Source organism: Cygnus olor, chromosome 7 (genome assembly GCF_009769625.2).
Source record: "Cygnus olor isolate bCygOlo1 chromosome 7, bCygOlo1.pri.v2, whole genome shotgun sequence".
NCBI classification, from domain to species: Eukaryota; Metazoa; Chordata; class Aves; order Anseriformes; family Anatidae; genus Cygnus; species Cygnus olor.
The window spans coordinates 13,731,927-13,754,657 of NC_049175.1; the positions used below are offsets into that span (position 1 = coordinate 13,731,927).

General features: G+C 43.5%; 1 protein-coding gene across 1 annotated transcript in view; it reads left to right on the forward strand.

Moving 5' to 3' along the window:
- The window catches only part of LOC121073240 (calcium uniporter protein, mitochondrial-like), a 71,212-nt gene that overhangs the window by 46,378 nt on the left and 2,103 nt on the right, over positions 1-22,731 (forward strand). Inside the window, 3 exon segments of the mRNA XM_040564011.1 lie at positions 16,728-16,797; positions 20,753-20,923; positions 22,062-22,166. Coding sequence (XP_040419945.1) covers positions 16,728-16,797; positions 20,753-20,923; positions 22,062-22,166 — 346 coding nt within the window.

A 22,731-nucleotide genomic window follows, 5' to 3' on the forward strand; every position in this document is an offset into this window, starting at 1 on the left:
TGATGATTCATCTACTCTTGGATTCTATAAAGCTATCTAACACCAGAAGCTCTGTGCTATGCTTTTGGAGAGGAGAACTACTTGTGCAAGTTCTGTCCTTGCCATTTTTCCTGCCTAGCACAGCTGTGGCTGCCTCCAGTGCTGGGAATCGCCCCTAGGATGAAATGGAAGGTCATTGACAGGGAGCAGGACAAAAGCAAGGATTGTTTTGCAGTTGGATAGCGTATTTTGACCTGTGTACTTTGAGTCAGACAAGATTGGTTTGCTATCTGTGTCAAGTCATGCCTAGGAAGGAATAAAGTTTCTTGAATGGAGGAAGAATGTTCCTTTTATGTGAGGGAAGCTGATAAATCACTTGGTATTTACCTGAACTCCCTCTTTTGGCTTAAGTAGCAAAATAATTCAGTTGAGAGATGACTTGAATGGCTTCTTACACGGGCTGTTACCCCAGGGATGAAGGGTATGGGGGGACATCCACGTGCGTGTGTCAGGGACTGCTCTGCAGTGTCTGCTGTATTACTTCTCTGTCCTGGCAAGTTGTTTTGTGACTAACTGAACTGATGTACATCATAAAGGAGTGATCTCATGGATAAATTTGCTTAGAAAGTACTTTTCAAGTATTTTAGCAAACTTAGACAAGCGTTGAAACGCTTCCTGGTTTCTGTGCCAGAAATATTTTAACTCCATTAATATCATTGAATTTTTTGTGAGCCAGTGATAACTTTTTCCTGATGTCCGTGAGCCAAGAAGCTAATGAAGATGGCTCAGTTCAGTAAAATTTTCTTGGCCTTGCTGCTGGAAGGAAACAGATGTGCAGGTTTCCCTGGGTTGTGATGAAGACCAATGGATTGCAGAAAAACAAAACAGCAAGCACACCTGAAGAAAGTAAGTGTGAACACAGCACAGTCACAGGTGATGGGAAACTTGGGGATGTAGAAGTAGGTGTTGGTTTCCTTCCCAGTTTCAGTTTGTATCTGGCATTTCATAGCAGATTCTGTTCTCCCTCACTATTCACACTCCACTTACACTACCAAGTCTATTGACACAGATCTGCTTCCTCCCTCGCACTTCACCACCCTGAATTTGCTCCCAGAGAACTGCAGCTGAGCCTCTGGTTCTGATGTAAGAGCAGGAAAAATCTTTCCACTCTTATTCCCCAACAGCTTCACAGAGAGGAAGAAAAAAATAGTTAAAATGGAGTACCTGAGCCCTTCCTGTGAGGGAGTTAATATTTCTTAGATGACTGGTGACAGCTGATGAAACAGCTGCAAATGTCGTGTTTGAGGCTGCCTAATATGTGGCATAGCCCAACCATATATCACTTGTTGTATTTTAGATTTGCTCTGCAAATTTATTATGAATAAATCCAGGCAACCAGGCTTATTAGTTAAGTTTAAGGCTTGCTAGCTCACTGCTTTCCCAAGATGATTGTCTTTGTGTTTAAGAGCTCCGTCTGGGAGTTGGTGATGCAGTGGAAATGCATGGAAAGATCTCTGCTTTCTTCAGCTTGCTTTGGTTACAGAGAGCTCCTGGAAAAGCCCAGGAATAGTCCTCTGGCGACTCCTCAGAGTTTGTTTTTGGTATGTTAATATTTATAACCCTTTGGGGAGACTCAGTCCCTAATTCTTGCTTCATGTCCAACAAACAATTGCTTTCAGCCTGCGTGAAGTTCTACAAATTGTTCAAATGTTAGTGGCATGGCCATCTTTGAGCCTCCAGTAGTGCTGTCCTCGACAGCTCGTGAATTTGCTCTTTATCTTGTTGCTGATAGCTATTAAAGTTGCTATGGGATGATGGATGCAGAAATGATGGTGGCAGAGGCTTTTGAAATGCTACCACTCTCCTGCAAAATGTTGTAACTATGCCCACAGTACAAATCATACTTGCTGTCGGCAACAGTTCTAAAATAAGCCAGCTGACTTTGAGCGCTTTCTCCTGCTCGTGTGGTTTGTTCCACGGCTCTGGTAGCAACTCCTGCGATGGCCACGGTGGTTTCTGCAGAGATGCTTGAACCCAGAGCTCTGGGATGTGCCAGCAACTGGACTCGGCTGGCATGGTGAGGCAAAGAGCTGCTGTAATGATCAGCACGGTGCTTGCAGTCTGTATTTAAGGTCAAGTCAGCAAAATGTTTGTTGTGTTATACTTCAGGGAGCTCTGCTGCATGAGATTCCCTTGAAGAGACAGCCTGTCTTTGCTTGGTCTCTGTCAGACTCATCTCATTCCCAGGTGCAATACCACACCAGGGGAAAGGGGAAGGTGCCAGCCACCCAAGCGGCTTTTCTGAAATGTGCCCTCTGCGAGGAGCAAGCACTGCCACTAGCTTAAAACTCCATCATTATCTCAACCTTCACAACAGCTTTCGCTATGACCTGACAGTTGTAAGCCAGGGCCTTTACAGGCCCATCTTTGAAGCGGAGGCTTGGCCACCTGCTCTTTCTGTATCGTATTAGGCTGGCTTGCAGTGGTATTTGGTGAGAACCGAGCCTCAGAACTAGGTGAAATGTGATACAGGGGAAGTACCCGTGGATTTCGAGGAAGCAGGGAGGAGCGAACAGGATCTGACTGAAGGAAGGTGTTCACAGCTCCAAAATAGCGGTATGTTTTTAGGTGCTTTCCAGTCACGGGCAGGACTGCAAAACACCTGCTGTTGAGGTTGTACATCCCTTGCTACAAAACCATGATGTGGTAAGTGCCTTTCCTTCCTGCACCGAGGAGGAAGAAAGATTTAATGGTTCAGAGGCAAGGTGCAGGGGAATTGGCTGCTGAGCAGGTGGCTGGCCTCGCTGAGGCTGCTGCTGCTCACCAACTCCCAGACTGAGTTCTTAAACACAAAGACAAAGACACCAAGGCTTGGTGTCACGGTTCTTCTGGGCAAGTTTCTTCAGACACATCCTAAAAGGAGCAAACAGTTTTCTACACTTGCCTGTTCATGACTTTGATGCTCTGGTTCTTGATGTGGGCACAATGACTTGTTAAATGATTCTTGTTGTTTACCTAAATAGTTCAGGATCCTTGAAGGAGTTGCAAGGTGGAATGGGGAGAAAAATGCTCCCTTTGTAGAACACTGCCAGCCATTGTGTGTTTTTTGAAATGAAATAACCTTCTTGTTAGACACTGTACTAACTCTGTTTGTTTGAATTATCTGCTTCCAAATGGACGTGAGGCGCAGGAGGCTTTTTCCAGCAGAAGCACTGACTGAAGGTGCTAACGTACTAAACACGTAACGCACAGCATCCAAGTTGGAGCTGACGTGCTTTAATACCAATTGCTAGAAAATGTCACAGGGAAGTCCCAGGCTTCAGGGTTGTAAAAATGAATTAGGAAGTGTCTCTGCACAGTCATTGCTTAAGGACAGAAAAAATGCTCTAGTTGGCTGTTACAGCTGTGAACGGTGGTGCTGCTGGAGCTCCAATGCGAGCTGCTGTGTGGTCCTTCACAGGTGACCTTGGGTGGCAGATGCCACGTGGGTTGGACTAATGTCACGGCTGCTTGTCCTGCCTCCTTAATGGAGGTGTGCAGGGCTCCCGTGGTGTGTTAGCAGCCATAGCTGTGTGCTGTGATCTAAGGGTGTTTTTTGTCTTTGGAGTTCTCCCTCCCCCTGCTAAATCCGAGCATTGCTCTGTCAGATGGAAAAGACACCACGTGTCAGCTCCTGATTTGCTTAATAGTGCAGTTAAGCACCAGTGCAATCAATCTAGTGACAGAGTTAAAATTATCTCCTAATTATGTTGAGAATTGAAGAGGTCTGTGGGGCAGGGAAGGAGATGGCATTTACTGCAGTGCTAGGAAGGGGGGGGGCACGTAGGGAGGGTTGTGTCCCCCATTAAGGTAAGCTTCACACTTGTGTTAGTTACCTCTAGCAAGACCAGAAAGAGCATTTAATGCCTCTTGGAATGGGGAGGAAATCCCTCTCACAAAAGTCTCCTCAGCCATCATGTGCTTTCTTGCAAGCTTGCCAATAGGTTTCTCACCAGCCCTGCCAGAAAATGAAAGGGTGGTGGCTGTTCAGTGGTCTCAGACATAATGCATCTGAATTGTTGTCTGAAGATTAGAGGTTTTAGCAAGCCTTGATAATCCAGGGAGTCATGTTGTCAAACTCATTGAATTTTAACGCTTTAATGCTTTAAATTTGCATCCATCTTGCCTTTCTACAATAGGCAAGTAAGAAGGAGAGGAGAGCAGTTATTACTGATCAGTATTGCTGTGTAGAGTTTCTCTGTCAAACTCTCTGTATTGTTAAATATACTGTTGATATTAATAACAATTTCCACCTACAGTGAAAAATAACACAGGTCTCAGTTACAAACGACTGCAAACAGACTACATTCTAGCCTGTAAAACTGTTCCTGTATCTCCTTACAGTTATTAATTAACGTGCTGACATACTGTCTCTTGAAATACATTATGGTAGTAGCCCACTGGCGTAAGCTGAAGCTTGCGACAACTTAAAGTGGTGATGGTCTTGATCTGAAAGGTCTGAGCAGCGTTTTCCTGGTCTTCCCTTAGGAGCCTGAACTTCCTGAATAGTGCTTAGCTGCTGCATGCTGAGAACTAGCAGTGCCACCAAAAGAACTGATAAACTTGAACTAATTCTTTTGTTCTTGTCTTTAGGCATGTTGCAATGAATCTTCCTCAGTTTCTACTACAGGAAGGAAATGCCTCCTCAGAGGAGAGTGGTGTAGCATGCCTGTCTCCCACCGCACCGTACATGCTTCTGCAGACTGTAGTCAAACTTTTGCAATTACAACTTGATTTTAATTCTTCTCACACGTTTTTTTCAATTTAATATTTATCCTTGAATTACAAGAGTGCAATGTAGAGATGACTCTTGCCTTTTTTAATTAGTTAACTTCAAAACATTTTCAAGTACACTGTGCCCACTATGGGAAAGAGCAGGGTAAAAAGACTTGTTTGCTCTCACCTCCTTATTGATATGGCACAGGATTATTCCTAATGCCACACAGAAATCATGCTCCTCTGTGGACTGGCCATCTCTTCTTGGGTGATCCACGTGGAATGCAGTCTGGCTGAATAGATTTGCTGTGCATTAATACTCCTGAAAAATACCCCATGCGATTGGCGTTGTGCCCTGCGCCACCACGCAAGCACTGGAGCAAGGCTGTGCCCTGTACTCCTTCTGTTTCACCTCTCGATTGCTGTGCTAGCTATTCTTTTCAAGCCATGCCTTGTGAACACTTCTTCTCCATCATGACTGTTTTCCTTCAAAAATTGAAGATCTTAGTTATTTAATCTGCACTTGTTGTAAGTGGTACTGCTCCATGTGTCTAAAATAGGGTTGTCTGCTTTCTCACTGATTTTTTTTTTTGTATCTAGTGCTATTGTGGTGTTACCTAGTTTCAGCTGGACAGCCACATACACTGCTTACAGCCAGCTATTTTAGTACTTGTCTTTTAATGCTGTTTCAATGGCTAATGTGTTTCCACTGCTGTGCTGAAAGCTGAAACTTTGCCTGCTATCAGGGGACTTGGTCTCGCAAATACAACTGCCAGTAAAACATGCTGGGTGGGGAGGGTCTGGGCTGGGTAGCTGTGCTCTGGACTTGGAATGCCTTACTGCCTTCTGTCTGGATTAGTGATAAGCTTTGTCCTTACTAAAAAAAGAGAAGAACAAAAAAAAAAAACCTGTGTTGAAAGAGGAATCTGCTTTCTGTCTCATGGGAAGGTTTTTGGACATGCAAGCTTTAGCAGAAGCAGTGGGAAGTAATCATGATTAGCAGCTGTGATGGCTGACTGATCTGAACCTGACAGTTACGATGGGTGAACTGGCCAGAACAAGTGACGCAGGCAGGCAGGGATGAAGGAAACCACTTGGAATGGAATCCTAAACCGAATCATCCTGCCTTTGCATCTGGATCTTCTAAGCTTGTTGATACGTTATTTTGGAGATGGTTGCAAGCCAAGTCTGGGTGCAAGTACAAGGTTGCAGAACTGTGATTGCACAAGCACAGTGCTGTCTCGAGAAACAAGGCAGTCTTACCAGCCGTTGGAAGCTCTCTCCATCCAGTGTTGGCTTCATGCAGCTGAAAGGTGCTTACAGGAAGACTGAGGTGGAAGCTGTTGTTTTAAGATGACAGCACCTTAAAGTGGGGAGTGGCCTTGGCGTACAGGACTTCAGCTGTTCTCCCTAAGGAAGGACCTAAACGGACTGTTTGGTCCTGGTGAACATCTTGGTAAGTCTTTTGGTGCGTTCAGTCTGCTCCCACATGTGTCAAGTCCCTGTAGAAATGCAGATGATGAGCATAAGTGCAACTTGTCCCTTCAGCACTGTGGCTGTTCTGTAGGGACTTGTGACACCTGTGTGGTTGGGGGCATTCGATTCAGCTCATGGTTGGGGCAGTTCGGCTCGTGGCTGGCACCTCCTGTCCGAAGCCATAACAGGGTGACCGAGGGACTTGCACCCAGCCTGCTCAGGCTGCGGACTTTGGCCTGCTAAGGCTATCCCTGTAGGGATGAGAAATTAAGGCTGAAAGAACTCCACATAATTAGCATTGTATCAGAGGAAAAATATGGGTTCCCAGCTTACTTACTTGGTTCCTAGCTCTACTTACTTCAGTGAAAAAGCAGTAAGATGCCTGGAAATAGAAGCAGGGAGAGTCCTATTCTCCCCTACCTGGGCCAGCTCCTTGCTTGGGCTAAAAGAGCATGTTCTGGAGTCCTTACCTTGATGCCCGTCCTGCCCTGGTTTTTCCAGGGAGGCTTTTTTGCAGTTTCATGTGTATATTTAATTTTCCTAAGAGGGATGATTCAATTTTCATTAACTAGCTGAAGTTGTCAAAGAAAAATACAAACTGGAAAGGTGTCTCTGACAGCTTGTGTAATTCGGAGCCAAATGGTAAATTGCCTTCTTCTAGACCACTGAATACCTATCACAATATATTAAACCAGTTTAATTGGTTTGGAAAAGCTTTAAGGAAGTGACCTAGCCAAAGGATCTCCATTGCTTTCTATTCTACTCCCACCTCTCCTCTCGGATAATCTATTTTCTCTGGGCTGCTCATATGTAAATGGTCTCCATTTTTCTAGCTCTTTGTTTACAAGGCTTCTCAATCTCTTAATAAGAATTAAGCCTCAGTGTTCATAGTGAAAAGAAGTGGGAACTGCAAACTGTTTGTAGCATGTTTGTGTGGCTTACAGACTGTCATTTGGAGAGCAGATGAAGTTGGCTTTTCAGGACTGACTGCTGAGAACTGATTTTGCTTTGTCTCGAGTTTCCTTGTGTCTAATTCTTTGGACAAACCTGCAACAGTTTGTGGGAAAACATTTTTAGATGGTTAGAGAGATAAACACGCTAAATGTTCTGAATTTCTTTTTTTAAAAAAGGCAAATACTTATCTGAAACAATTTGAAAAAAATTAAATTTAAATTCTACTGAAATGACCCTTGTAATCTGGATGAGAGAGAATTAGTAGAAGCCAGGATTTTTAAACCAAAAAACCCTGAACCAAATGTTCAGGAATTCTTTCATAATATTGTGTATACTGGCAACAGATGCTTGATGACCACTGAAAATGCATAAGAAAGTTTTTGGTCTGCCTTTTTTTTTTAATTGTTCTTTATGTAACGATTGAACTTTGATCCTCTGACTTAATTGTTATATGGACTTGAGGTGTGTTTTGGCATAGTGCACATGTCCATAAACTCAGTTCCCATTAGTTTCCCCAGATAGAAGAGGGAGGTTCAGGAAGTGACAGAACGAATGGCAGTGACAAGGGTCTGGCCACAGGCTCTGCCCTGGCACCTTCCTGAGGACGTTCAGCCTCTCCTGTCATGTTCGACCTGAAGCTGTGGCACCAGTGACTGAGGTTTCTCTGACAACAGCTCTGGCCTCAGATGAAATGATGGACTGAAGTTATTAGCTTTCCCGAAACTTTAGCTGCTAGTGCCTCTGTTGCTTTTCAGGCTGTTAGATATAATTACGTTGTTTGGTTTTGTAGCACGGTGATTTCATGCAAGGGATGTTGAAATGAATAGCTTTGAGCTAGTGAGACTGTTAGGAGATGCCATTACCATCATTGCTCTTCTCAAAAATGAATTACATAAAATCCCCTTGGTCTCAGGGTGTTTTCCTTATCTTCCTGGAGATGACGGATGGTGAAGCAGTTGGTGCAGGGACTTGAGTCCCAGCCAGATCCATTTGCAGCTTGGGTCAGGAATGGGTGGTTTGGGGTTAAAAGCTCGCCTCTTCCAGGGGGGATCTGTCAGGCTGCAACTGTAAGACCTCAGTATTGAGGAACTTGGGGAAATAGAGCAAAGTTTGCTTTTCTGAAACCATGCATAAAATGTGGTGGGGTGTCATATGGCTGTTCCTTGCGCTGTGTACAGAAGGGGTCAAGCCTGCTTTACCTCTTGCAGAGAGGGCAGGTGAGAGGAACTAAAGCAAGTCCAACTGGGAAGCCTTCAGAGCTGAACCCGACATGCTATTAAATGTCAGATTTAAATCAGCGTGTTCTTACTGCATTGGATTAGTATGCCAAAGATGTGCTCCTGCAAAGCACTGCTGTTCACTTGTTTAACTTATGCTGAGTTGCCTCTTTAGGCACATCCTTCTGGCACGTGTTAGGTGACCATGGTGCAATTTCCTCTTTCAGGGTGGAGGTGGGAGGCTGTCCTTAAAAATAGGTGCATCATTAACTGAGGGGTAATTAAACATTAACGTTATAGAGGTATTCACTTTCATATAAGTTCGTGATCTGTTGTCTGGTAGCACAGTGAAACAATGCTCTTTAGTGTCTTTAAAATACTCTTTTTTTGTTGGTTTTCTTTTGTTGTTCTTTTTACAATGATAATGTGCAAGGGAATCTAAGTGATTTAGAAGTCTGAGTTGCACAGTAGCAGTTCTTATGACAGGTTGCATATCTAGGGGAAAGATGTCAGGCATCCACTATTAATCCGATGGAAGACTTTTGCAGAGCTTCATTAACGTAGGACTAGCTAAAGTATTTTTTTGATTATTTTTTTACTGTACTAATAACACCCAGTAGTCAAGTAATGTGAATGGAATGTAGAAGGTGAAGAAGCATTTTAAGCTGAATGTCCTAAGCTTTGGTATTTCTTACAGGAGAAACTTGGCCAATAGGAATTAGCCACAGGTATTTGTAACCATTTACCAGAGCTGTGGCTTTTCTCTTAGAAGCTGAACTTCCGAATGTGAGAGTATCTATGAAATATATCTTGTGCTTCTGGTAATACTTCTAAGTTCCCTACCTAAGTGGCTCATATGGGATCCAGTCCTAAAGATAACTGGGTCTCCAAGGTTCCCCTGTAAGGCCCCTCATGTGGAGAGGGAGCTTTTCTCTTTAATGTTGTAGTGACTTGACATGACTTGGTGGGTACAAAGGACCTGCCTTGTTCTGCCCAAGGTACTCCTCAGCTGCAGCTCCTTGCACTTCTCCTGTGCCGGTTCCCTTTCTGGACCAAATCAGGTAAGGTTGGTTAGGTGAGTTTTTTCCTTTTGTAGGAAAAAAGTAGGGAATTGATGGTGTGAGTCCACCAAGTACTGAGATGTACTGAACTGCTTGTTTTGCAGGACATCACCTCTATTTCAGAGTATGCAGCTTCTCTGAAGCTGTACAAATGCTGATGCTGACTGAAGTCTGCAAGAGCCTGGTGTTTCTTTTCAAGAGCTGAAAGCCAAGTTCCCTCATGCAAGTTTATTTCCTTGGAAAACCAGTGCGAGTTGGCTGCTCCCCAGTGCGTGCTGAGGCAGAAGGAATTTCTGTGCACTTGTGGAAATTTCACTTCATAACTCAGCTTATTGTTTCATTCTTGATCTTGTATATGCCAGGGGTACATCATTGAATGCTGTTTCCTCACCAGGAAGCTCTTGCTACTTTTATGCAGAATGGCAGCAAGGTGGGAGAAGAGAGGGATCAGAGCTTCTCTGTAAACTAGCTATAACATAGGGAGTTGGCTAGTGTGGTTAGATAAGAGCTAGAGACAATAAAACCACCAACAGCAACAACATAACGGTAAGGTGCCATGCAGGAATCAGTCTGATTTCTTCTCTCTGCTTATACAGTAATCAGATGTCAGTGGCTGATAGAGATGATCATGCAGCAAAGAACCCTGAAATGAGTGGAATAAAAATTAAGAAAATTATTTAAACTCCTTCCTAAACCAGGATTTGAAGCCCTTTTAATTTGAGAAAAGTTAATAGAGGAAGAATCAAGTAACAAGTTTGGAAAAATTCAGCTTTGAGTTGTATTTGTATGCAGGCTGCAAAGCTGACGCAGGCTTTAAATATGTAATGGTATTTTGTTTGCTTTGTGTTTTTTTTTCCAAGCCTTGAGATGCAAGGGAATTGAATTCTCAGCTTTTTCCAGTAACCATGAGGGCTGTACTAAAGAAATGGAATTCAACTGACCTACTCTGGTATAGCAAAAGTATTTAAATAGTGAAACCATGATCTGGCATCACCAACTGCAAGGGAGATGTTCCAGCCCCAATTTTTGATGGCTATAGAGGTAGGGAGGGCTGTGCCAGGTTGGGAAGGAAGGACTGTGGCAGTCTGGTGTACCATGGTTATCATCTGTTTCAAGTAAAGTAGGAGCAGTGTAATTCTCTGCAAGTTGTTGACATTTACAGGAAAATTAAGTATGTAGCCTGAAATTTTTTGTTGGGGGCAGAAGTGGGTGGGATGGGGGAGCATGAGGGAAGCACCTGTTAAAAGCAGCAGGGACTGCTTGACCAATGCTTAACGTGTCCGTTAAAGTTTTTCATCACCTCATCTTCCCACTCCTGCCCTCAGCTCTGTCACAGTGACTGTTAGCAGGGATGTTCCTGTTACAAAACTCATCATTGCAGCATCTCCACAGCAGCAGTAATGCTGGGAGAAAGATGCAGTGAAAAGAGGAGCAGCTGCTTCATTCCGTTATGTTCTTTTGCAGGGGATGCATCTCCTTCCTCCTACCCCCACCTCTTCCTGGACACTGTGGATTACTGTTTCTTTTTAGGCAGATGGGCAGAGGAAGCAGGATGAGAAGGGAGTATTTATAGCTCACCTCCTGTTTGCGTTCCTCGTAGCAGATGTGATCGAGCTCTGTGCTAATACTGGAAGAAGAGAAAATTCAGGCAGGAGTGAGAAGGGTGGCAACTGAGGACCATTTGCTAATGTGTAGGTCGTATGAAGTGCTTCAAAATGCCAAGATTAACACTTCCCACATCTTACTGGCATTGCCTTTTTTTGTGTCCGTCTTCTCAGCCTGTTTAAAAAAAATCACAAAAAACAGTACTGTTGTTCCGACTGGTTCTCATTGGCTTGACCTTCATCCACAGAAACATTACCCTATGGGCAGGGGTGAGAAGTGTTCTTTTGAGGCAAAATCTGACTTTGCAAGTGGGATAGAAGCAAGGTTGTGCTGATAGAGAACAAGAAATGAGTTGAAGGCAGTGGGATTTAGTCAGGCAAGCGATCAGATCCTGGGAGACGAGCTGTATGGTGGAAAGGGCAGTGAGATCTTTCACTGCCACTTTCTAGTTCTGGTCAAACGTTTGGGGTATTTGCTGCTGGGTAGCAAAACTTGTGGTTTGAGTATTGCTCTTGCAGCAGTAGAGGCTGTATGAGGGTAACAGTGTGTGCTTTATTGTGTGCCACATGCTCAAACAGTAGCAGTCTGTTCCATAAAGGAAACATTCCTGAAATATTTATATGTGAATGTATCCAGAGACTGTAGCAAAAAGTTGGAGGAAGCCCTCCATACAGGGTTACTCTTATTTGTTGAGCAAATCCATGGTGAAGTAGAAAATCACAATCTTTCTCTGAAACTGATCCCAAAGGGAAAAATCCTGGAAGCAGGCCACAGAGTCCAGATGTCATGGAAGAATGGAGGTAGAAAAGGAAGGGGGCCAAGAGAGGTGGGAGAAGCTTTCTGATGCCAGACTGACCTATTTTTATCATCTCTTTGGAAGTCTCTGGAGGGTGCTGAGGGAAAGCACCCAGCAGCAGCAGGGCTGGATGAGGCACAGTGCAGTGCCATGGGCATGAGGGACTGCCAGAGGTTCATCCTTGTCCAAAAGGCATTTTCCTGCCTTTTGAGCCTGAGAGTGATTCCAGGGATGTCACGTTGATATCTTTCACTATTATCACTAGCTCACTTGCTTTGGTTGCGGGATTAGAATGAAAGAGAAGGTTAAGGGAGGGAGAAAACCATAGTAAAAATGGCGTAGAGCCAATGAGAGGGATAAGTATTTGTGGTGTCAACAGTGAGTGCTGAGGGCAAAATGGAGCAGAGAGCCCACAATGGTCTTGTCTGTGCCCAGAGTCCTGCATACATGAGGGGCTGGCTCCCTTGCAAGCTTTGCTTCAGTAGCTGCTGTGTTGGGTGCCTGTGCCTGGGTGCTGGCAGTGGGGCCGAGGTGTCTCTGAGAGGAGGTCAGGGTTGGTTCCAGAACCTTCTGGAAGGTTCCAGCAGGGGTCCCTGAGGGGAGACCAGGGCTGTCCCAGCTGGTTCCAGAATGTTCCGCGAGGGTCCAGTGGGGTTTCTGTGAGGAGAAGTGGGGCTGCCCTGGCTGGTTCCAGAACATTCCAGAAGGTTCCAGCAGCCCCGCCACAGGGCACAGCAGAGCCCCTTGGCACCCCTGAGGAAATAAGGAAAATGTGCAAAGATGTTGGAAAAAGAGGAATGAGGCAGGAAAAGTGTGAGGAACAGCCCTGCGAGCCCTTGGTAAGCTACATGTCATGGAAGATGGATGAGAGATTTCTGGTCAGAACGCCATTTTACTCCATTTCCTCCGCTTTGCAAGTACCCAGTGTGAGGGGGAGCAAGGTGGGAGGGCAGGACCTGATGACTAACGATGAAAGCACTGTTGGAGAGCGATAAAAATGTAACAGGCTGAGTATAGGAGCAGAACTAGTTGGAGCCCTGAAGTAAGATTGATAAAAGGAGCTCTTCGGCGCTTTTGAGGCGAGTGGCTTGGCTTACTGTGATTGCTCGGGGAAGCTGCGGCAATTCTTGTCACTGAGATACAGGCCAGGAGGTTTTACGATAACTGCTGTTAGAGCCTGAAAAGATGTGTTTTTTTTTTTCATGCTGTGAAAGCGGGGCTAGAGGAAATAGCTGTTGCCCCCTGGAAAAGGTGAGCTGCTTCATGGCTGGCTTAGGGCAGCCTCAGTTCAAGCAGGCCCTTCAGAGACTAATGTTGCGGCTGGCGGCTGCAAATGTATCTTGTAAAATGTCTTAGCATGGGTGAATATTTTTTTTGCAGAGAATATACTTGGCATTTCACAAAAGCTCTGCATTGTGATGGTTAATTGCACTCCAGGTAATGACCTAGTAGCATGTCTTACTTGTGTTTCAGATGGAGATTCACCTTTTAAATGCTTTCTTTTATTTCCTGGACAACTCTTTTTAATCAGACTTTGGAGACTTGGTAGTCTGTCATTTGGTAATTACACAAAATGTAGAACGTGAGTTCTGTCAGATTGCTCCCTCTTTTCCTGTCAGAGAGCACTTGCTGGTAGCTACAAGACTTCTTCTATTACAGCTTTGATTAACTTCGTCACCAGCATAGATTTGAGATAGCTATGCCAGGACCTCTAGAGATGCTGGTATCTGACATTTGGATTGTCCGATATAGACCTTGACAAGGCTGGAGAAAATGCTATTTTAGACAGAGGACTGGGATTTTTTTTTCCACTCTTGCTCCCTTAATCATTCTGTTGTGCAACCCTGAGTCTTAAGGTGTATCTTAGCACCAGTGAGACAGGAAACGAAGGATTCAGTGGTTGTGAGAAGTGAATTCCTGCTTGTGTTGTCTTCAGACTCACCAAGTCATGCTGGTGCTTAAAGCTCCTCATGTCAGTGTTTTGGGATTTGGTGCTTTTCATACTCCACATATCACTTTGGAATTCGCAGCTGAAACCCTGGTGTAGTTATTCTACATTTCTTTGAAGCAGTGAGCTGTTGACTGCAGACAAATTGTCATGAGATCCGGTCAGTGAAGCTTGAAACAAGTTCCTCTCCTCCACCCTGCACTGCTTCAGTCCCAAACTTCAGCCTTCTGTCGCAATTCTGCATAAAGCTGTTGAATTGTAGATGTGTAGGATAAAGGGTTGAGGCATTTCTCCCATCTTAATTCTAAAACAATAGTCACCCTTCAAGAATAAAACTGATTGATGGTTCCTCAAGCTCTCACTAACCTTGGATGGCAGGAGATGACGTTTGGGTCTGTGCTGACATGGAGTTCATTTGTTCCTCTTTTTCCCTCTAACCAGTAGAGACTGCTTTCCTAGATTAGAGGTTTCTGACAGCAGCATTGCAAGGCGCAGTTCAGAACTGCAGCAGTGACAGATATGATAGGTTTAACCAATGTCTCTTTCTATAAAATGCAGCAGTGGTGTACTGCTGTGTGGTTAGCGAAACGTAGAGTTGGGGCACACCTTCGGGGGGTGAAAAAATTGTCAAAGAGGCTGCATCTGAGGACACCTCAACTTTTTAGTAGTCATCTAACATGCTCTGTTTTTCAACCTGTTTTGCCTGTGTTATGTAAAGGCAAGGAGCTTTTTGGAGCTGGCTTGTACCTGTTAAATGTTCATGGCCTTAAGGTAAAGTCATTACAGATGCTAGCTGATAAAATCTTTCAGTTATATAGCTGTTTTGTGGTGAGATAAGCCTGGGTTTAGTGGGTTGTAGGATTTTTCTGAAAACAGCTACTAAAACTTCTGGGCTGCTGTGCAAATCTGGTAGGAAGGCAGGCTCCTGGTGTGCAGTATTTCAAAAATAGATGATTAATGCCATATAAAAGGGAAGAGTAAAGCTGTGAGAAGCACAGCTCTGCCATGGGATAGAGTGAAATAAATACAAAACCAGTGTGTTGTGAAAGTGCTCTCACAGATGGTTCTGTCTCACTGTATAAATTCTGCATGCTTAGTATCACACCAGATAGTATAGTGTTTTCAGAAGGATTACAATTCAGGTTGGTGGTTTGAAATAGGAACTGGTCAGGTGTTTGGGGATTTTTTTTGTGTTCTTATGGAGGTTTTCCCTCATCCAGTAAAACTCTAATAGAAGCTCAAAACTGGCTTGTACGTGGCATGCAGCTTCTGACTTTTCCATGATGTAGTAGCGATGCCAAGGCTGGGGGGCTTGATTTGTCCAAAATGTGTGGCTGTACCTGTGTGGTTTGCTTTTCTTTTTTCATTAAAAAATTTTTTTCTTCAGGTGGGGTGGATTCCTGGTTGCTCAGCAGTAGCACAGGGGTGCTTATCGGTCCAGAAGACTTGCTATTTTCAAATGTCAAAAGGCAAATTTGCCCTTTTGGTTACCAATGTAGTGTGTTTTTTTTTAACTTTACCCGTTCCAAACTGTGCTGCTGCTGACTTCTGTTACAGCTGTTGAACGCAGAGTTCCTCTTTGCTGTTAGTTCCCTGACTCCATTGTCAGAAGCTGAAAATGCAGTTGCAGCAACAAGCAAAATTGAAAATGACTTCAATGATTTTCATTGTCAAGACTGGGAAAAATGGAGTGTCAATACAACGTGAGCTAGAGTGAATTCCCAGAGCTGTCAATGCCCCGACTGTCTGGGCATAGGTCCTGCTTTCGAGACTAATGCAGCTGAAGCTGTCCTCGATTTACATAGCAGGCTCCAGAAGAAAAGTAGCAGAGAAAGCTTCTTTAAGTAGGTTATTGAAAGCAACCTTGCAAAATGTGGAAATCTGGACAGTTTGGCAGAGAAATAATCAACAGCCTTTGATTATTTCAGGGCTTTGTTTCCAAGCTTCCATTAGAAATTTACTTAAAGCAAGCCCTACCTGTGGGATACCTTTATAGGAATGCAGGCTTGGCAGCTGTAGTTTAAAACAGCGAACAAAAATCCCCAGGAATGCCTGTGTTGGACCATAGCTGATGAAAAATCTGGGTGGCAGTCACTTGAATATATGCCTCTGAGGCAGAGGGGAGCTGATGTTATGCCTTACTGTTTTGGTAAAAATGGAGCTTCTCTTTGCCAGAATTGTAATTTTACTGGGGGGGGGGAGAGTGGTCTGTTAGTGTATAACTAATACAAACTAACTTATCCTAGAAGACAGGCTACAATCAGGCTTTCATGAACAAATTAGTCCCTTGCCAAGGTTGAAGAACATATGAACCATTCACGCGCTTCCCTCTCTTATTAGGCTTATTCTTTTTATAGCTTGGTATCGCAGTTTTTGTTTCTGTCTTGGACAATTTGTCCTATCTATGAACAGGCACGTTTACTACTTGTATCTTAGTTTGGCTTCCATCTCTGTAAGGGAGGAAATAATATAATTCAGCAGAGAAAACAACCTAAGAGAATGAACCTCGTAATCCAGAACTCCCTAAACCTTCCCAATGGTATGCTGGATCTTAACTTTTGAGAACTGATGTTTGTGGGATTTCTCCTTTCCATGTCTGCATGGTAGTCTGAATTGAATTTCTAAAAACTAGCTTACTGTGGCTTTTTTTTTTTATGTTAAGGGGAACAAAACCCCAGCTGTTCCCTTGCACGTTCTCACTTGAAACTAAATATGCTGAGAGATGTGTAGGGTGAGCTTGGCTGAGGGGCAGAGCCCTGCCGGGCGGCAGATGGCAGGATGGGGCTGTTCTCGCCAGGTCTCCGGTTTGTCGGAGGAAATGCCCGGGCATCAGGGCAGGGGATGGCGGGAGAGGGGACAGGAGGTGGCAGTGGGGTGCGATTCTGCCGGATAGCGTGACTGAACGTTTGTCCTTTTGCTGTGCTTGTATTTTCTAGGTGCATCAGAGGCTTTCTCCTTGGCAGAGTGTAAGAGTGGTCTATTGCAGTACGGTAGTGCCCTCTGATGGTGAGTGACACAGAGAAACTTTTGGCTTGTGTTCAGCTTGAGTCATGTTCCTTGACCCCTTTTCTGGTTGAGGCTTTGCTGGCTGGAAGGTAATTCACTTTCGAACTGAGGAAGTGACAACAAAGTCAATCAAGAAGAATCAAGGAAACAGTCAACTTTTCTAATAACTGTTCTTACAAAACTGGACAGGCTTTCTGGAGAAGGGATGTCATTGCATGCAACTGTCCAAAATTTTTGCCAGGTTTCCTCCTGATGTAGCTGTGAGCTCTGTGTGATGCCTACCTTTCAGGATACTGCATGTCTTGTTAACTTTTTAATGTGATGAAACACAGTTCATACCAGCCACTCAAATGGTTGAAAGCATTGCGTTTGCTGCTGTGAGTGAGTTGTGAAACCAAGGCAGTGTTTTGTTCCTTTATTTAAATTCTGGGACAGCTCAAGCATTAAGCTTTTTGTGATAAGGTCATAACATAAAGCAAAAGAACACGCTGCTGAGGTAAGTGGAACTTTAAAAATCTCCGTGAGCAAAGAGGGAAACAAACAGCTTTGAGATGCCTGCCTGCTTAACATCTGTATGCTGAGCACAGAGGCTGACATGCTTATGCTGACTGACACCAGCAGTTGGAGGATCCTCTTCTCATTAAGGCTTGTTAACAAAGCCTGAAAGCTAACAAAGTGAAGGGCTCAGCCACAACTGCTCTCCCTGCCAGGAGAGTGACTGTGTGCAAACACAAAGGGAACAGCACTGCTATGGAGACCTCAAAATAAGAACTGGAAGGTTTAAATAGAAGTGTAGAGAACAAACATACGGTTGAGAAGATAATTTAAGTGTGTAGATACTTGCCTGATTTGATTTACCCCTTCTTATGTTATGCTTGAGTGTTTCTCTTATTTTTTCCAGTAACTTTGCATTTACCAGCAGTAGATGTTCAATGCTGATCTCTCTGACCACCCCTTTTTTATTGTAGCTTTTTTCTTAATGTGTTGCTCAAGTTGTTCTTGACATCTTTTTTTTAAAAGAAAAAAAGTACTGAAGACCTCTGCACATACAGCTGGTTCAAAACTTTGTGGTGTATGGATGGAATTCATGCCTCAAAGAGAGCTCATGCTTAATACAGCATGTAAAGCTTTTAAAATCCTCCATGGTCTTATTTCAGCATTCTTGGCCGGCTAGTAGGTGTCTGCAAGTGCTGGTATCAATTACCTATTTTATTTGTCCCATGCACCTAAATACTGGCTTAAAACTTGATCAGAGATGACTAGCTAAAATCTTACCTCTATAATTAGTGAAATGCCAAGATGCTTTGTCCAAATAGTTGGAGTTTTCCTCTTGCAGGCCATCCATAGGGCTGTCAGAGCCGAAGAGAAGGCAGACAGCTTTATTGCTTGTTAATAACTTTTACAGCGGCTGTCTGTTGCAGTTTGCTAGGTCTGTGTTATTGACAAGCCCCTTGTTTTGTTGGGTTTTTGGTTTGCCTTGGAGCTCTTCCCCCTTCAATGCAGTAAAAATCTGACCAGACATAACTTGTGTGGGAGGCAATGCGAGGATCAAACTGGAATTATAGACTTTCTCTAGCATAATTCACTGGTGGGAATGACTTCTACAAGCTTTTTGCAGGGAAAATGTAAAACAGCTGTGATTCCAGACTTAGGGAGTCTGTCCTCTGAAGAAACAGTTGGGTCTCTGATGCTTCGCCTCAGCTGGATTTGTGCACACTTCTGGTGCTGGTGACACACAGTGACCCACTGCATTTGTTGCTGCAGTCTCCAGCTGGTCTGTGCAGGGTAAAACATGACCAAGCTGGAGCTGCATGTACTTCCCTCGCAGCAGACAGTCCTGGAGCTGGGTTCTTCTCTCAGGAGAAACAGAAAGGAATTGGTGCAAGCACTCTTATCTGTTCCCTTCTACAATGAACTTGCTCACTATATGGTCAAGTGGTGTTTTAAATAATGTTTTTCATGTCAGTTGAGCTCTCTGCAGCAGTCTTGTGGTTATATAAGCAGTACATACGTTAATGTTGTACGTGCTGCTCACAGAATCAATGAATTCAGTACTTTGTTGGCTGTTTTAAGCTTCTAAACGTGTTGATCATTCCTTTTGAGCCTGCTATCTTACGTGGAAAAATCACAAGTGTAGTTAATGCTCTTACATTTCTTACCAGCCCCTTGCTCAAGTGCTGGAGCGCATGACTGCAAAATCTGATAGCTCGTGTCACAACAGCTGCTGATGTGGAGCTTGAAATTTTGTCTAACTGTCCAAATAAACTGGCAGCTTGCTTTATTTTTTCCAGTAAATATCTGACTTAGTTTTAAGCAGTGAAACAATAAAGCTACTGAAATTCTGTCAGGTGTGACTGAATCTTGAGAATAGACACTTAGCGGTTTCCAAGTACTGGGGCCTACTGAGATTCTTCATCTATTTTAGATGTCCATATCTGGTCACCTCTACCTACTCTTTCAGGATGACATGAGGACATCTCTGTCAGCACTGGATAGCAGTCCCCTGGAAGAGGGAAGAAGGCTTTATATGCTTTATTCAGTTTATGAAGGCATGTGACAATAAGCTCAAAGCCTGAGAGAGCTGCTCTTCCTTGTAAAAGTGTGCGGCACTTGTGCAGCCTTTCTCAACATCCAGCAGCCTCCCTTCCCAGAAAGGCACGTTGCCCCAGGACATGTCCTGGTGTGCGAATGATCTTGCTATATAAGAGTTCATCATCTGGCAGCAATTGACCTGAACAGGGAGTTACAAAGGCTGTGGCTGCACAACTTTCTGAACAGCAGGATGCTGGGAATAGCTGCTTTTGGTAGATAAAACGTGTTTATTTGCCTCTACTTTGTAACTTCGTTAGCTGCTTGAATCGAATCAGCTTGGAATGTCAGCACAGGAGCTGGATGAGTTTGGATGGTATGGTTTGTGTAGCTGGCCGTAGCTACAATAGGTGCAAGCACTAAGCCAGGTGCAGTGTGGGTGGGTGCGACTGCATAATCCTTGAGACATGGCAAATGCTCTCTGCAACAAAAAACAGTACGTCTTTACATAAGAAAAATATGCAACAATCCCAAGTGAATCATTTTTAGGTGTGCTGCTATATCTTAGCAACTACTGCATTTGGGGAGGTTTGGACTGTTTGTGACTCAGTGGAGGGTTTAGGGAGTTTGAACTTGGAACTTTTCTTTTCTATGTATGGCTATCCTGAAGCACGCAGAGTGGGCTGTCTTGCTGGCAGTAAAATAATAACTAGCTTACAGTTCATACAGGTCACCACAATTTTAGAAAGGTGCAATGAAGTCCTTAAGAACTCTTTTGAAAAAGCTCCTGACAGCACTAAAGAAATGGAAAATGTCGTTTTATATACACCTAAGAAGTAATGTCCGTCTTCTGAAGTAGGAAGTGTATTGATCCCATGAATTTTAGATGAAATGACCTTGAAGCTTAAACTCAGAGTGCTGTTTCTACCACCACCTAATATTCCTGACTGCTCTCTTAAATATTTGTTGCCTCAGGACAAAGCAGGAAACCAAGCCATTTTATTTTTGTTTAGGTCTGAAGTAGGTCCTTACTTGATGTTTCCTAATATACGCAATCTGCCTTTGTCTTCTGGGCCGTAAATCCTGCTAAATTGTGTAGTTCCGGTCTTCCCTCGTCCAAAAATTTTCTGGTTCTCAAAATCTAGTCATTGTGCTTAGAGGAACTATCTTCTTTTTGTACTTTTCCACGTGGCACTGAGAGCTTAATAGACACTGCCAAATTAATGGGAGAGAAGCTTCTGATGTCTCTCAGGTTTTTGTCAATGAAGGACACATCTCGTGATAGAAGATGAACCAAAAATTTCAAGTTTGCTTCATGTTGATCTCCTAACCGTATTTGCTTTGTCTCTGTAGGACAGACACAATATTATGAGAAGATCTGTTCATTTTTAAGGGTAATTTTTGTTTTCATCTTTCTTTTTTTTAGAAGTGACGGTAGTTTACCAAAACGGGTTACCTGTGATCTCTGTGAATCTTCCATCTCGGCGTGAACGTTGCCAGTTCACGCTTAAACCTATCTCAGACTCTGTCGGTGTGTTTTTACAACAGCTGCAAGCAGAGGACCGAGGAATCGATCGGGTTGCAATCTACTCAGCAGGTACTGTTGTTTACAAAGTAATTGATTTACTCGCTTGACAGATATTTTTGTCCAGCCTTTCCCTTTTTAAGTAAAAGCTTGATAAGGTGTGAGTTCTCAGACGTTCCCCAGAAAGTAGAAATGTCACTTCTAGAGTAGGAGTATTTGTCTTTGGTCAGGTTTGCCAAGGAAATTGGATTGTAGAGTGATAGAGGAGGAAAACATTCTTAATGCTTAGCTTTCAGCCTCAAAGATTCCCTAACAATAAGGACGTTATCTTTGTTGCCTGTCTGCTTGTAAGGAATGACTTCAAAACACGAAGTGTAGTAGTAGCCTGTGCTGGAGCACTGAGAACTTACACCAGCATACTGGGGGACTGCTGCCTGAGGCTGTAATGGTGGTGGTTGGTAACATGAAGTTCGCATTCAGAATGCACAGGATGTTACAAAGAAGTGGAAAAAAGCATAAGGCTGTGCTCAAGCTACTGATGAATATGTACACAGCTGTTGCCGGTGGTTTTGCCTGAAGGCCTTAAATTTGCCACGGACGTGTTTTCAGTTTACCTCCATTAGGTCTAATATCTATACTTTAAGTGAGTTTCCTACTATGTAGCCTGAAGATGAGGGTTACCAACTAGTTTATAATCAATTAGAAAGTGGGTGTGAAAGGTGGTACAAAGGAAATATCCTAGCTATGAACTCCATCATATTTCACTTAATGGCCTATTTCATTGTGTTTTGTTCAATTATTATGTATTTGTTAGTCACCAAAGCTCTGAAACATTGGTAAGTCTTACAAGAGAGTCCTTTTGAAGCAGCCACTTCCTTGAAAGTCTGATCATCTCTAATGCCAGTGGGGAAAGGTGAAGGTCACGTAAGAGGATTGTATTGCAGAACTTGGTAATATGTTCATGCTGTGGGGTTGAAACGAGCTGCCTTTTACAAGATGACCCAAAACATCACAAATACAGAAAAGCAGATGCATCATAGCTTAGCTAGTGTTTGCCATGCAAGATCTCCCACTCTGTAGGTCTGGCTTGACAAAGAGTATTGTCTACAGTAAAATGTGCAAGTCCCACAGCTGGATGGCATTACAGCTTGCTTAGCTGTGACATATTTAGGTTCTTTGCTTCTGCTAATGAGTTGTGTTTGCCTTACAGATGGCACACGTGTTGCCTCCTCCACAGGCATAGATTTGCTTCTACTGGATGACTTCAAACTGATCATTAATGATGTCACGTACCATGTTAGACCACCAAAGAGAGGTAAACCAGCGTGGTTCTTGTGGATGTCAGAAAGGCATTTCAGTAGTCACTTGCCTGTTAAATTGCAGCATGTTTTTCTACCTTGTTTAAGAACGCTAAGTTTTTCTCTGAAGGAAAGCTCCCAGTTTCTAATCCAACCCTTGTAGTCCTACTTAGGTATTTCCAAGTAATCGTAGAGTAGTGATGAAAAGCAAATATTCATTCTTTTCAGGGCCAGCATCCCTCACAAGAGAAATAAATGAATAAGTACAAGAAGCAATTTAACCTTTTTAAGTCATTATGAGTATTTGAATATAAAATGGGAATTAAACTTATCTGATTTGGAAGAACTGTTATCCCACTTGACAGTGAAGATTTTTGTTTCTGCAAAGTGTGGTACTTAAAATGTTGGAAATGAAAATCAATTCTAGTGTTCTTGTTCACAACATAAAGATAGCAAGTAAAAATCAACTTCTGATGACTGAGAGATCTGAGTGCAGCCACTTGTCCTTAGCATCCTCCCACTCAAATCTGGGAGTGCAGCATTGGGTGAGATGCTGCTTCTCTCCTGTCTGTGGCTTAGGCT